At 40.1% G+C, this 17,132-nt stretch overlaps 1 protein-coding gene across 1 annotated transcript in view; it reads right to left on the reverse strand.

The window, feature by feature from the left end:
* grin2da (glutamate receptor, ionotropic, N-methyl D-aspartate 2D, a) overlaps positions 1–17,132 on the reverse strand; it is a 264,862-nt gene that overhangs the window by 29,576 nt on the left and 218,154 nt on the right. The window contains exons 16-17 of the mRNA XM_049602881.1: positions 16,524–16,593; positions 15,703–15,820 (exon numbers count right to left, since the gene is read on the reverse strand). Of these exons, the coding sequence (XP_049458838.1) occupies positions 15,703–15,820; positions 16,524–16,593 (188 nt within the window). The remainder of the gene's footprint in view (positions 1–15,702; positions 15,821–16,523; positions 16,594–17,132) is intronic.

A 17,132-nucleotide genomic window follows, 5' to 3' on the forward strand; every position in this document is an offset into this window, starting at 1 on the left:
GTTGAGGGTCATAGTCCATGAGCTTTGGAGAGTGAATTCATGTGATGTTGCTCTAGCTCAGCACTGACTTTCTGTTTGAACTATACAGAGAACACATTTAGCCCAACAATATTTGTAAAAGGCTATTTACAACTCATCAGTGTTGTTTAGACAGATAATCTTTTATTCAAATTCCCATAGTTCATAATGGATTGATTTATGGCTGCCTAAAGATGCTAGTCCTGATTTTGCCAAGTGGTTGCTGTCCTGATGACAGCATTTTGCATGATAGCCCTGGGACAACAACTACCTCAGCCAATTTTTGTGGTGTTATCAAAGAGAGCTGCCAGTGCCCTGCTTAAAATATACAAAACGGCTGTGGAAAGAGGCGAAAATAACAAGATGAGCCCCAACCTGAAAGTTTTACTTTAGTTTACACTAGTCTGCTACTACAGACATTTATATATTTGCTTTTTGGATAAATTACAAGTATTTTGCCACCATGGAAGCTCACATTAGCTTGCAAAGATGAGCTAACAGTTAGCCAGCTAGGGTGCTAGCTGCTTAGTATTAACTCCTTGATCATGTCAGAATATTCTAACTTTAACTTTAATCCCTGCTCATTTTAGAAAGGCCACTACAAGGAAATGTGTTTTTGTTTGTATATTCAAAGGGGAAAGTGAGTCATTGATGTTTGTTTCTGGATGCTAGAGTTAGTGGGCTAGCTGTAGCTCGCTGGCATTACCATGCTAAAATTTGCATGCTAGCGTTAGTGTATCCTCAATATTTTTTCCAGGATTGTGCCCAGTGACAGGAAGTATACCATAATGAAAGTGATACTAACCCCCAAATTCCACCAGATGCGTGTTGGTTGCGTCTGCGCTTCAGAATGGCAGCGGAGCCAATACATTTCAATTCTAGTCAATGTGTGTGTTTCCACCACCTGCGGCTGTGTTGCGTTCCGGCTCCGTCACAGCTGTGGCGCTCCGGAGCCCTCCGCAACAGATATGCAGGACTTCTATTTTTGCCGGACGCCGGAGCACAATGCAGCAATTCAGAGCAGATCGTGTGGGCCAGGAAGTCGTGCACAGAAACAAAATAAAACATCCGGTTAATTTTCAAAATAAAATACACAGTGTTCACAGTGGATCATATTTCCCTGCACTACACCTTGAAAACGTCATAATGAGTGGAGGCAGGCCTGAAGTCATCAGGTCAGAGGTTTTCAGACGTCATTTCACCCTGTTGATACCATGGACGAGGAGATGTTAATCATTGAGGTGCACCGAGATGTCTTCCTACTACTCCTCTGGTTTTGTGGTTCTGTTTATAGAAACTACATCTTGTTATATCGCGTGATTATGCGTGAATTCGCAAGATCTCGTGGGTCCTCGTGACTCCCACTGTCCGGCGGAGCTGCACTGCTCCACACAGCAAACACAGCTGGTGGGTGTTGACGGACGGCGGAGCACGCAGCAGATAACCAGCGCAGCTATTCCACAATGGACACGCATCCAGTGGAATTCCGGCGTTATGGGGAACAAATCTAAAGTGCATGAAAGAAACACACTTGTATTAAGGACAAAAGTGTCCTTTACAAATTTAATTTTCTTGGTAACTTTGCAGAGATTATGGGCCAGATCCTCAAAAGGACTGCACTGCTTTTGCGACCGCTAAATCTGTGCAAATGAGAGAAAAAAATAGTGTGCAATCCACAAAGCACACGCAAAGGGTGAAATGCACGCAAACTGAACACAAACTGCACTGCCACTCCTAGCTGCGCCAGTCCAATTTGCATACATGTAAATTAAGGAATATTCATAAATTCTGCGCAAAATTGCCCCCTTCTTATGCAAATAAGCCTCATTGCAAATACCACCTAATCCACAAAGACCAGCGCTAATTGCCACAGGCAGGAAAGCGGTGCTATTTAATGCCAGTGAGACCCGTGTATTACATCCGCGCAATTTCTCTTTCTCCCTCTCTCACGCAAAATGATTGCAAATTTCACTCAGTTGGTGGTAACTGTGGAGCATAGCCTATATAAGGGCTGTCATGCCAGGACTCCGGTAATCATGGCAGCAGTGATTGTAGCCAGGTGAAGGCACCGTAATAGCAGGCGCGCACCAGAAAGGATTTATCGGAAGAGAGTATCACTTTTTGATTTAAGTGACAATGAAATCATTTGCAGATACCGGTTGCCAGGCCGCATGATCCTTGCCCTACTAGATGACATCAAGGATGATATTGAGCCTGCCACCCAGAGATCCCATGCTTTACCTGGCATTGTCAAATTAGTGTCTACTGCATGGATGGGCTCTGACGGCACCCGAATCCGCATCTATCCATCAATCATCCATCCACCACCCATCCGAGCAAATTAATTTTCTGTAATTACAGACCCGCATCCACCCGCACCCGCATGTTTATATTATCAGGAAAGATTAGATCCTGACCGATCCCGTCAGCTGACTGACATTAAAATAATCAATAAAATGGCGCCGTTACTCCGTGCGTAAAGGCACACATTGGCACTCTTAATGAGGAGACACTCATTTCTGCTGCTGCGGGGATCACTGTGTTAAATAAACCCTTCTACATGACACATTTAAAGAGCATGCTTGCCCAGCCAATCATACATTATTTATCAGCGGGATATAAGCATGATGATATAGAGGGCCTATTGCACACGACACAAGTAGGCTCATTTCACATTTTAGAGCATGCAATACATTTTCCCCTCATTAATGTTTGTCAAAGCAATTTGTAAACTTTGTTTTTAAAGGGTGCGATTTAAATAAAAGTTATTATTAGGCTATTATTTTCACCCCCCCAAACCCATCCGCCATTAATCAGATTGTTCATTTTTATCACCTGATCAACCTGGCGGTTATAACTGCCATCCGCGCATCTCTAGTGTCTACACTACAGTTTCTTGCATCTGGCTCTTTCCAGAACCCCACTGCAGGCGTCTCAGGGCTCTCACAGTCATCCATCAGAAGGGCCATGTGCCGCAAATTGCGCTCAGCTGCCAAACTTTGTGGGCGTGTTAGCGCTGGCATATGATTAAAGCAAATTCTTTTGAGGATAAGGCGCTAAAACAGGGCGGATTGTGTGAGCTAATTCTGCGCAAATAATGGCGCTATTAGCAGGAGCAATCCATTCTTTGTGGATCTGGCCCTATGTTTTTAGCAATGATCTTTGGAAAGGTGTGTATTTATTTTTTTTTCCACTTTTCTACACTGTGTAGCAAAAAATACTCACACTTTCCAGTATTTTGCAATTTGAACCCCATTTCTGGGTTGATTATGATGAAATAGAGTGGTTAAGACCAAAATTGTGATGAATGCTCATTTTCGTGGAAACCACAGTTTGCTATGATTTTTATGTCAGAACATCAACAAACACCACTGACCACTCGGTGAGTTTCATGGCTTTGAAAACGAACGTTTAGAGTGGTTTTAGAACAGATTTACACATGGCCATAGGCAGCACTGTTAAGCCAGGCAGGGGAAAGCCAAATTCTCCAAAAAGGAGCAGTCATCACAATTTTGGGCTTAAAAAAGGTGTTTTCTTAGAACCATATAAGAATGGTATAATTATGAGTTTGTATCTCTGGTGGAATTCACTTACATTTTAGTGTGCGATCAGCTTATTAATTACCCTGGAAATCCAGAGTTCTCGCGAGAGCACAATTTGAAGTTGCTCAGTGAGTCACTCTGGCAATCAGTAATGATGCTCATTACCTATGCCCATGAAACCGAGCTGCACCAATCACATCGGTGTATCTGATATAAGCGGGCCAGAGGCAAGCTAAACAGATGACGACAGTGCTGCGACGACGAAGTCCGGAATCACTCAGTGAACATTGCAAGATGGCTACGGATGAACACCAGTTGTTTGAAACGGCTTTGGCCGCTACAGTGAACGAGTTAGACTTGGCTTTTTCTCTAAAAAAGGAACAGAAGACGACGCTTGAATCTTTCCTTTGCAAGAAGGACGTTTTTGCTGTTTTGCCGACCGGATAGCAAGAGTCTAATCTACCAGTTAGCTCCGCTGGTAGCTAAGCTCTGGATACGTCACCCTGTGTATTGTTCTGATTGGTCGTAGTGTTATCCAGTTGCGTGCAGTGATATTTACAAATGCATGCTTGGTGCCGCCCCTCGAGTTGAGCCATTTTCATTACTCATAGCCAGACCCTAAATCTTTCTAGCTACTTATTAATATTATTTTAACCTAAACAAAGAAAAGCAGAAAATTTCCAGAAAGGTAAGTGTCACTTTAATAGGAGGAATGTATCACTTTTTCCAAACAGGAGTAAAGGGTTGTCATGATCCTGTTTTTCTGTTAAGTTTAGTTACCCATTTCATGTTCATGTTTTGTGTCTTGTCTTGTACTTCCTGTTTTATTTTGAAGTGTTCACCTGCCTCTCCTTGTCTCCGTAGGTTTTACTTCCTGTCTAGCGCTGTCACACCTGCCCTGCGTTCCAAATCGCATACTTCTACTATATACTTTTAGTATGTACTGCAGCTGCCCTTAAAAAGTACGTAGTGTAGTATGCAGTATGCATGCAGTATGCATACTATTGGGACACACTACATCCGCCATCACATTGCTCCCTGAACTCCGACCCTCTTGCTCACTTCCGTCCGTAGCGCAACATTTGAATATTTTGTGTTGTTGTACTTTGGAGATGCAGCAAATCTCCTCTCGTCAAGCTTGCCAGAGTCGTGCATACCGTCGGAGGTGCCGGAGAGCTGTGTTGCTGTTATGTCATAATGTATGTTGTTGTTTCTAATAAACTGACGTGTTCACGTAAACAGTCCCAAGCCTATTATTAGTGACCTGTCTATTGAACTAGTCACCAGTAGGCATATTAACCCCCTTCACACACAGCTCTCTGTTGCTGGCAGATGTGTGTTGTTAAATATATTTACAGCTATGCAGCTGCTGGCACTATATTCTGTCTGCACATGAAGCAGCCTTACATTCACATTACTTTTATTTGTAGTGTAACATACTTGCACATTCTTAAAACATTACTTAATATTTATTTGACTTTTACTATTTATATATTTACTAGTCTGTACTGCTCATACCTGGCCCATAGTGTATTCATATTTAGTCATATTCATTCATTATTTATACCACACTTACACCACTGCCTATGCTGGTAGAATCTTCTATATTGTAGTCATAGTTGAACCCTAACATTGATTATACTATAATCTCAATAAAGTTGAATGTTGTAACCGTGTTCTTGAAAAACTGTATGATATGTGACAGTATATAATCAGATCATTGCAGTCCTAATATGTAGTGTCTTAGAATTTCAAATTAAATAAACCATGTATGAAAGGAAGTGTGGGCGTTGGTTGTACTTGCAGCTCAGTCAGTGTGACATAACTTCCGCTGCACAAAGGATTGTGGGTCAGAATGGCCAAAGAAGCGTGCTGACATGCATACTGCAAAATATGACCTGATGTAGTAGAACATCCTGGTACTTTTGGCATACTGCATCTGACATACTATGTATTGGGACACACTAATTCTTTTTCTGGCATACTAAATAGTATGGTAGTATGGGTATTGGAACGCAGGGCTGCTCCCTGATTTTTCCTCCCCAGCTGTGTCTCATCAACCCCTATTACCTCATGTATTTAACCCTCATGTCTTCCCTTGTCTTGTTGCCAGTTCGTCGTACTTCACAGTCCTTGTTCCAGCACTCTATCTTGTCTCGTCTTGCCGGTAATAACAGTTTTGTCTTTTGATCTAGTCTTTGCCTCACGATTTGGATACCTTTGCCAGTCCTGATTGATATTCTGTGTACCGAACCCTGCCTGTCTTTTTGAATAAACCTCGTTCTTGTCTAACCGGAAAAGAATCGAGCCTTTGTGTCCTTTCCGAGCCACGTTCATGACAAGGGTTGAATGATAAAGCAATTGATAAGTAGAAAGCATTAACTAGCTAGCTAGCAGGCTCGCTAGCTATCTCTGTTATCTCTTGTTGTCTTGAGACCATCATATGGGTGTTGACCTCAAGTCATCATAATTTTATTCTGTTACGATAATGCCTTAAGAAGATGAAGAATAATTATTTATATATATAATTGCTGCAGATTACCTCTTTTACTTTTATTATTTATTTATTTTTTCTTTGCCCACACTTTGTCCATAGTGTCAGTTTTGGTCAGTGAATGTGATTTAGGTTGCCAGAGACCATCCTGGACAAACAAAATGCAAAACATGGAATACTTTTGTGTTTGCTCCTATTTTTCACAGGTTTAAGTCAAAGATCTAGATCTAAAATGACACTCTAAAATGTGCAGCTTGATCATGCAACACAATGCCACAAGTTTCGAAGTTTTGAGCTAGTGTACCATTAGCAGGCTGACTTCGGGGACATACACCAGAGCTGTTGCCCATCACTGTTGGGCTCTTTACTCTAAAAATGCAATATGTTACTCATTACTCTTTTCAAAAGTAATTACATTACCTATTACTTTCTGCCAACAGTGATTCGTTACACTTCTCATTAGATTACTTTTCCTTTACACCCCATAAAATTGGTATTAGTGTATCTCTCCAAAATTGAGATGTGTGCCTGTGTGAATGTCAAGGGTTATCACCATTAAGTGTGGCTAAGGATAGATAGCTTTTATTTACCTGGGGGCTTTCTGTTGCCTGTGACCGATATTTTCCCAAGGCTCTGCCCGAAACACAGAGTCACTCATGGAGCAACATTATATCCACTATCCAGCAACAAGCTTTATTATTTCTTTGTAGCTGCAGCTGTCCACAATTGACCTATGGCTAAGTCCCGCCCTCAAATGCGATGAGCCAATCACAGTGCGTACAGCCATTCCCATACACTCGGACATTCTCTGCCTGGACATCCATTGAAATGCAGTACAGAAAGTCAGTTTTGTTCGTTATGAGCTTTTTCTGAGATTTGAAGTTTAAAAATGGTCGAACAGTGTGCATGGGGTACATGCAACTCCGACACAAGGTATCCTGAGAGGCTGGGCGATGGGGTGTATTTTTTACCCTTTCCTAAATCTCAACCGAGAAAAGTGTCTCCTTTGGATAAAGTTGTGTGGTAACGTTAGACTATAACATCAACTCAACGTGAATAAGATTAACAATGATGTCTACATCTGTTTTAAGGTAAGCCAACATTGTGTTTGAGGCAACATATTGGCACTTTGCTGGAAAGAAACATAAAGTTATCTTTAACAAATCTAGCTAACGTTAGCTAAAGTTAGCCTACCGTTAGCTCCCATTGTTCACCTTGCTTGCTGGGAGTTCATTAGCCTATGTTTTTCTAGTTTTGTACTTTTGTGATCGTACATCATTGTTAGCTGTTGTCCAAAGCACTCTAGTTAAACTAACATTAACTTCTGGAGCTTAGCATTATTAATTTATCTGTAATTGCAGAGATAACAAAGGTTGGCAAATGTTATGCTGAATGATTCAATGTAAATACTGCAGCACCAAACTAACGGAGAGACACTCTTGGTAAAGATGGTAAAAAGGCCGTTATCCTTTTCTCATATTCTGAGCCAAAAACCTTAACTTCAGTGGCACTTTACTTGTTGTCTTTGATGGCGACGGCAATGAGTTGTGGTTCACAAGCGTACACTGTGACCTGTAAATTTTGGCTTGTAATTTAAGCTTTTCATCGACCTTCTCAACAATAAAATAATTAATATATCCCTCCAATGCGTAGTTTAGGCCCTTTTGGTTACTTCTCAATGACATCTGATCGTTATGTCTCCAAAAATCATCAATTTCCTCCTGTGAAATGCCGTGTACTGTGACACCTGCCATAGCAGCGGTCACTGAATGTTAATAGTTTGTCCGAGTGAGTGGAGGGGGGCGTGGCTTAGCCATAGGTCAATTAGAATCCAGTTTTGGTTGTTTAGCCAGTGTAGGGCTATAGCCGACTTCCATGGCTGATTAGGGCTCACCTTTGGTGTATGCCTCCTCCAAAGCCGAGCTGTTTCAGACCTGAGATTTGGGGACGTGTTTTTTGTGGTGGAGAAAGTTTTAGTCCAACTACCTGCAGCCACAGTGTTGTTGTCATCTTTCCACCAGACATAACCAAGTAATGAGAATATTTCCAGCCATTAAGGTAAGCATTTCCAACTAGCTTGCTGCTTTATAACGTGCCTGCGCAGCACGTCTATCACAAAAATGATTGTTGTATTTCAAGTCAGTAGTGATGTCATAGCAAAAGTAAAATTGTAATATTTTCTATACTCGTTACTGGAAAAAGTAATATTATCACTGTAACACATTACTGCAACACTGTTGCCCATCAACTAGAAGTTCATTTCACTACCATAAAACATCTACAATATTGTTTCTCTTAATTTGGCAGTACACCCAAACAACCTTACAGATCTTTAACACTGACAGTCTGCTGTCAGGTAATGCCTTGGTAAGGACAATATGCATACAGATACAGTTTCTGACCATTTGTACAGGAATTCTGCGGTTGTACAAACCAAATATTGTATCAACTGTTCAGGTATTGTATCTTAAAAGATCTTGTAGGTAAAGACACTGAATGTGGAGGTCCTGAGCTAGACATGTGGGCTGTGGTTGTGACACTGGTTAGATGTACTGTGAAATTAACGGAAGCAACATTGAAGACGACTGATGAATTGAACATTCAGTTCACAGGAAACAGCTTTGGTGGACATTCCTGCAGCGTCTTAAATACTTACGACATCTGTGTCATTGTGCTGTTTGATCAAACCACACATTTTAGAGTGGCGTTTTATCACGACCATCCCAAAGCACACCTGTATAGTAACAATTCTGTTTAATCAGCTTCTAGATATGCCACAGCATACAGTTGATGGATTATCTTTAAAAAGGAGAAGTGCTCAACACATATTTCTCTGATATTTGGATTGCAAAATTTCTTTAAATCTATCGATTAAGTGCATTGACAAGTCTTAGATCTTTAACTTAAACCTGTGAAAAATTGGAGCTACAACAAGAGTTGCGTTTATTTTTTTTTCAGTATTTGTTTCTCTCACAGACCTCTAAAACTGAAAACATTTCGGTGAGTTTTTCATAACCAAGATTTATATGTACATACAAGCATTTACATGCATGAACTTGTGTGCATGTGAAAGAAGCTAATCTACGTATGTTTTTGTGAAATAATTTTGCTTCTTGTCATTCAAAGTCAGTGTTCATTGTAAGATTTCTGATGTACTGAAGGTGGTGCTAATTCAGTCTTGGTGGTTTTTCGTTTGACATCACAGTTTTTACCTTCACTGAGCACTGACGCCAGCAGAAGCTAAAAGGCTTTTTTCCTGTCATTATCAAGAAATATAAAAGACGGGCTATTATCTTAATTATTGGTCTTTTTGACCACTTCAAATCAAATTACTGGAAACTGTCAAGGTCACTTTGTAAAAGTTATTCATCTTCCTGACTTGCTCTTGTTCTATTCAATAAGTGCTACTGGAATGAAATGAGGAGAAAAAAAAATTGGCCAAACATTTTAGCCAAAATGAAAATTATATTAGTTTAAGAAGTATTCAGCAGCAGTGAGATGAGAACTTAACAAATGCTCTATTAAAATAATATTTATTTCTAGCACTGCTGGAGACTCTGTATGCAGGCAGGTGCCAATCATTCACATATATTCTGGTCATGAATAAAACTACAAACATTCTGGAGAGGGCTTATTCTGATTCTTGGGAGTTTTAGGTAGTGATGGCCAAATGAAGCCTCATGAAGCATTTTCTTTATTTTATAAGCCCACTAGATGGCGCTTTTTTTCAACAAAAGATTGAAAATACATTGAATTGCCATTCTCTGAGCCTCCCTTTTTAAACCAAGAGCGCCATCTCGTGGGCTCATAATATAAAGAAAATGCTTCATGAGGCTTCATTTGGCCATCACTAGTTTTAGGTTACAAGATCCCAATGGATTGTGTACTTGGGATTAATACTTGAGGATATTATTCATAAGAAGGATACTTATCTCTTCAAAGTCCTTATACTGGCATGCAAAAAGGCTGTTCCTAGGAAGTGGCTGAAATATGACCCTCCAACTCCAGGACAGTGGATAGACATTGTAGAGGAACTATTTCATGGAAAACTTGACCTTTAACCTGAGGACTAAAGCAAGGGCACGTGCAACACTGTGGTGGAGGAGTGATGTTTTGGGCTGGAATAATGTGCAGTGAGTTGGTAGGTCCCTTTAGTGTGCTTGAAAGTGTCAAAATGACCTCTGAAAAATACGAGTTCCTGACTGACCATTTCCTGCCATGATATAAAAAGAAGAATTGTGCCTGCTGGAGAAAAAAATGGACGCACCATCTCATACTACAAAGAATACTATTGGCTCTGGCTGCTATGGGCATAAAGAGAGAGAAAATCATGATTTCGCCACCATCATCCCCTGACCTCAACCCTATTAAGAACCTGTGGAGAATCTTTTAAAGGAAGAAATATGAAGGTGGGAGGCAGTTTACCTCAAAACATCACCTGTGGGAGGCAATTCTGGCATCCTCAAAGGAAATACAGGCACAAACTATAGGGTACATGGACTTACAAGTTCAATGGATGAGAGAGTTGTTAAGGTGACAGCAAAGAGGGGCTCCTATGTCAATATGTAACTTGATCTGTAAAGATGTTTTTCATCGAAATAACATTTGATTTCGAAAAATTATATGTGAATGTAAAAAAGATACAACAGATTTCCATTTTTAAGTCTTTGCAACTGTTGAGTGTTTTGAAACTCTGTTGTGCATAATAATTTGGAACAGTCTATTTTGAGTTATTTGAAAAAAATACTGTTGTTGCCGTCATTGGTAGTTTTGTTTTATAAAATCCAGATAAAATTGTTAATATAATTGTTGAGAAATAAAAAAAATAATCATATTGACTGTCTCATGTATTGACTATTTAGGGAAAAAAAATAAAAGCAGCATATGCATAATACTTTGGAACACAGTGTAGTTTCTATAAGTTCAGGGTTGTAATCAGAGGTGGAAATTACATTTACTCACGTTACTGTAATTGAGTAGTTATTTTGTGTAATTTGTAATTTTTGTCAGTAGTTTTTGAAATCTGTAATTTTACTTTTACGTAAGTAAATTTTGACTGAAGTATTGTACTTAGCTACGTTTTGAAATCACATCCGTTACTAATTTAAAATAAATAAATAAATAAATAAATAAATAAATAAGTTTTCGGCTAAATGGAAACCAAAAGGGTGAATCTCTGAAATCTTGCGTGGAATTGACCCAGGACAAGCAACTGGTGCTGGAGAGAGAGATGGAGGAGGGTGAGAGTGCTTCAGCAGAAGCACAAGCAGACGCAGCAGGTGAAATGAATGAAGAAATGAAAGAAAACCCTGTGTGCACAGTGCTGTATATAATTGTCGGTCAGAAAAATGTGGCCCGAGCTGTGCTCTTGTGTGCTCACCTGTGTCTGTGTGTGTGTGTCTGTGTGTGTGTGTGTGTGTGTGTGTGTGTGTGTGTGTGTGTGCATCGGGGCTGAACTCCGCTGTGCGCAGTACAGAGAGCATTGAGATAGAAATGACATGGCGTCATGTAAACAATATAAGTCATCAAGTTATAAGGTGAAACGTTTCACCGTATAACACGATAAATAGTATATTGTTATGTTATTATATGAAGCATCTGTCGCTCAAAATAATATAACTTTAGTTTATGAAGAGATCAGACGAAGCCCTCTCCTCTCCTCTTATATGCTTTACTCACAAGTGTGTGAATTGACCAGGAGCACCACCGCTGCTAGTTGCATATAGGGGAAACACTGTTGCTCAATGGATTTGTTCTGTTTTGGAATACATAGTATTCTTCCAAATTAGTGTTAGTGTATTTTAATATTCAGAATTTCGCTTCGACAAGCTCTCTCTTTCTTGACCATATTTGCATCCCTGAGAATAATGCCCAACAACATTGCTCAAAAAGTTGCTCTGTGTATTATCAGTCTAACAGTTGTGTGTCAAATTGAATGAGGGCTGCGCAATATTAGACAAAACTGACAATGCCACGACGATTTTGTATACTGTGATATGTACTGCAATATACAGTGTATTGCAATAACTTGAATATCTCTATTTGGAAAGAAGTCATCATTTGGGATTTGGAAAGGCTGTATTTTCATGAAATATACATTTTACAATCAAACTGTCCTGGAAATTGAGAACTTCACAACCTAAAGTATTAACCAGCAAAATAATTATGGCATATAGCCTTTGACTAATACTATACTGATATGATGAACTCATACTGCGAGTCTCACAATGTGACTATTGCACAAGAACACATTGCAATGGTGATGCTCTAATGATATTGTGCAGCCCTAAATTTAACTGAATTCTATGGTTCATCATAGAAAAATAACCAGTTTTTGCATTGGATTTACAGTATGACCCCTCGACCAAGTAACTTCTACTTTCAGTACATTTTAAACAAACTACTTTTTACTTTTACTTGAGTAGATTTTCAGCTTTACTTGTAGAATTTAATCAAAGTAAAGGTACTTTTATTTGAGTAGAATTTTTCAGTACTTTGTCCACCTCTGGTTGTAATTTAGATAACATCTAAGGGTTAAGGGCTCTAGTCAGCCAAAGAAGAACCTTGGTCAACTCAAATTCTACATTCTCTCTAACCGACTGATTGGTTGCTGAGGGGAAAAAATCTGCACATTATCTCTAGAATAACAAAAAGCATTTCTTTATGACGCCAGTGTATTTTTGGAATTCTTTGCAACAGGGGCACGGCGTATTCACATTATGCTGGAAACAGCAGCGGTGTGACAAGGTGCCATGCATCTATTCTGCACTGAGCGCTGCATGTTTGGCATTTCTTTTTTGGTCACCAAGAGCTGAAAAATGTTCGGCTTTGCATAAAAAGCTATGCTTGTCCCTCTCACTTTACCCAGCTATCCAATCACAATGGAGGAGAGGTGGGACATGTGTACCATTTTTACAACCCACTTCAGATTAGACATCAAGACCAGATAGACTTTTGTATGTTCCGCCATGCTTTGAGATCCATATCACTATTATTATCACTAACCCATTATCAACAAGTTAAGGGTAGTGATGGCCAAATGAAGCCTCATGAAGCATTTTCTTTATTTTATGAGCCCACTAGATGGCGCTCTTGGTTTAAAAAGGGAGGCTCAAAGAATGGCAATTCAATGTGTTTTCAATCTTTTGTTGAAAAAAAGCGCCATCTAGTGGGCTTAAAAAAAAATAAAGAAAATGCTTCACGAGGCTTCATTTGGCCATCACTAGTTAAGGGTGTTGTATTATGAGTGCATTTTCAAGAACAACAGGCTGTTCTTCATTAAATTAATGAATGCCAAAAAATGTTAACACTTCTACAGAAGTATGCAGACCTTTGAACCCCATCATTTTAAGGTGACACCATGAAAATATTACAATACTGCAGACACCTCCAGCTGCAATATTGTAATCTCAACAGGTGTAAAATGAAGGAATTCGAAAGCTTGTAAAATCTTAAAACTCTGGTCACCTAGAAATGATCTTAATAATTTTTAGTAAACACTGAATTGTAGTGATAAATGTTAAAATGACAGTTCACACCAAAATCAAAAACACATATTTTCCTCCTACCCATAGTGCTATTTATCAGTCTAGATTGTTTTTGTTTGAGATGCAGAGTTTTGGAAGTACACGCTTTCTCTCTAATATAATGGAACTAGACAGCACTCGGCTTGTGTGCATCTACTGCTTACTTGCCGAGCACCACTGAGCTAGCTAACGTCACAGCTAAGCCAAGGAGGACACCATCAATGTTCCTTCTGTGCAGTGATTTGGTCGGCAGATGTAGTTAGGCACAAAGTAGATCCTACATGAAACTGTTCCCAACAAGGTCTTTGGATTTTCTTGAGTAATTAAATAACATATCTCACAGCTTTCTCTCTCTCAAATAGATGGTGACAGGAACAAAACAAAAACAAGTATAAACAACACATAAGGGAAAAAAAATCAGAGGCAGACAGGCTGTATATGTAATCAAAGAGATAAGACAGAAAATGTGCGATGTGCTGCTAAGTGTGTGAACAAAAAGAAAGAGTGTAGTCTGACAACTTTAACATAGATCACACCTCCCTTCCTCTTCCTTTCTGTTCTTCCTCCCTTCAACCTTCCTGTATTGATCGTCTTCTCCGTCCTCCCTCTTCAAACCTTAGTCCTCTCTCATTTCTACACTGACCCTTCCTGTCCCGTCACACCTTCCCGCATCCTTTCCCCTTATAACCTCTTTCCTCCTCCTCCTGCTCCATTCTTCTTCCTTGTCTTTGACTTCTGCCTAACTTTGTACTTTGTCCTCTCTTACCCCACCATCACCTGCATCACCACTAACTAATAAATCTACCGTTGACCTTGCCAACATTAATACTGATGAATTGGAAAACACGACTGGGGGAGAATTGGCATCACTGGGAGAAAATCCTTTAATAAGCTCTGAACATATTGTAATTCAAGACAGAGGAAACTAGACTCCTGCACCTCTTATTGGCTCTGTTTTCATGTTTTAAACAATCTAGCCCATGATGGGAGATAATGCCCAATCATGGGTCGTTTCAGAGAGAGGATGTTCCTAATGGCTGTTGCACATGCATGTCCCTTTGGTGATGGTGATGAGTCCTGCACAGAAAGTTGGTATTCCAGCACTGGCAGCAACTCGCTACACTGCAAAGCAACCCAAGAAAGGAAGACCAACAGACCACTTGTTGTGTTGCTACTGCTCAACACTAATTATTGCCCAGCTTTAATTTAATTAATTATTATATATTTTTTTTATGTTTTACTTCCTTCTAAGTGTTATTTGTGGCTCATATTTAGTTTTTCTGGGAAAAAACATGATTGGATTTTGATGTAAGAAAAAAAAAGAAATTGATTTTTTTTTTTTTTTTTGTATTATAGGCATGTTCTGTTAAATAGATAAACAATATTGCCAGTGATGTGATCGTAAGTTAAAAAGAGTATTTTTCATTTTATTTCGACTTTCAGTTTTCCTGCCGGGGGGAGAGCAGGTAGCAGCTCCAGAGACAGACCCACCATCAGCAACTGCACCAACATGAATCCAAGCAGCACAAACCTCAGGTCTGAGGGACCAGACAGTCAGACTCCCCACCAGATCGGTAAACTTTCTGTTGCTGCTGTTACACAGGTTAGACCTGGCACTGCTGCTGATCACCAGCCTGCTGTTACACTCTGGGCTAGGGGTTTTGCAATGGCCAAATTTAAGCTGTGGGTCCGTCTCCAGAGCTGCTGCCCACTCTCCTTAAGGGTAAGTAGTCAACAGTGGTGGGGAGTGAAGTGGAGGGATGGTAGGGTGGCTAGCTAATTCTTGTCTCGTTTGTGGTCTGATAAACAGAGGGAGAGAGAGAGCTGGCAAAAAGGGACTGAACGAATGTACTGTGTGTAACTCTGTAGTGAAACAAGATTAAATTAATTAATGTATGGAAAACAATGGGTTATATTATAAAGTACATGCATATGCCCATAATCATCTGGGGAAAGGGGCTTAGGACAGAGAGCAGAGAGCCTCAGGCTGATAGTATACCAACTGTATTGCCAACTGTTCCAAGTAACAAATAGCGGATTACGACTTTCTGCTTCAGGCAAAAAGCTTCATCTGTTATCCACATCCTTCCCAGTAGCCCCACCATTTACCCTTCTGTCTTACCATCTCCAATCAGCTGCAGCAGAGCCAGGTCCAGTGGTCGTTTCCAGCGGGAGTTCTTGTGCAGGGCAACGCCGTAGCCCGTAGTGGCGAAGACCTTACCAGAGCCGATGGTCATCACCTGATGGAATAAAACTAAACGCATCAACATCCACATATCATGCATACAAACACATGGATCCCCAGACAGTCCAACTATAAGAGACAGATGGCAATGAGCAAATTGAAATTAGCTTAATTTCAGCTGTAATTCTTCTCTGTCTACTGTCACTGTCACATAAATGCAAAACATTTGGCATATGAACATCCCTGACAATCCCACTGCTTGAGTGTGGGATACCGTTTCAGTGGAGGAATTAACATAGATCCACATCAATTGTAATAATTACTGCAGCAGTAGCTGTTGTGTGGAGCTGCTGGGAGCTCAGGCCTCCCACAGACCTTATTACAAATGATCACTGGGCAGGATTTTCATTCTCGCTGTGGGAGCTGTATCAAATGTGAACTAATAAATAAATCAACACCAGCGTTGTCCAAAAATGACAATATTAACTAGCTACAGGCAGTCAGGGACACATATAAATGTATCGGGTGTGTTTGATTTATTTAATGCAGATGTAGTTTTTGTAGAAGTGCTCATTTGGCATGCTCATTGTGCTTCTGTTGCAGGTGCGCTGCCCTGAATAACAGTGTGAGCACAGTGAAGATCTCGTACTCCTTTAGCACACAATAGCTGCAGGGCACAGGGACATCAACAAAAGCTGCCACTATGTATGAATGTGTCACTGTGCAGAGCTGTGAAATGACAGAGATCTATTTTTTACCTTACAGCCCTCGTCCTTTCTGGCCATATAGTTCAGCACCGCTGCATCATAAATGAAGGCATCCAGTTTCCTGCAGGGAAGGAGGGAGGGAGGAAAATTACAACAGAGAAATGGAAATCACTGACCTGGAGCTAAATGACAACAGAAAAAGTGCAACTAGTGAACAAAATGACAGAGAAGATGGATAAACCAGTGCAGAGACAATGACTGTCTAAAGAGAAAACATACACTGAAGGCAGAGGAGCTTCTTTCTGAATATCTTTTTGCACCAACAGTCAACAATTGCACAGAATGCTATTCATCATAGAGGAGACAGAGATGTCAATTCTGTAGTAGTCTCAATAGACCATAATACAACACAGCAGCAGGGGAGGTTGTAATGCAAGTGTGGAGTGATTCTCACCTTTACTAAACAGAAAAAAATCTCACTCTCATTGTCCTCTAAGAGCACTGCACTTTTATAACCTTGTGTTGTTTATTATGTGCAGAGAAAATAAAATTAGCTATTAGATCACAAACACAGAGAATGAGGTCCTTCTTCTATCAGTGTATAAAATTATGTTTCATGCTCTTGCTGCCGCATGTGGGCAGGAACTGGAAAGCCTTGTG

This window comes from Epinephelus fuscoguttatus, linkage group LG17 (genome assembly GCF_011397635.1).
Source record: "Epinephelus fuscoguttatus linkage group LG17, E.fuscoguttatus.final_Chr_v1".
In the NCBI taxonomy this organism is placed as follows: Eukaryota; Metazoa; Chordata; class Actinopteri; order Perciformes; family Serranidae; genus Epinephelus; species Epinephelus fuscoguttatus.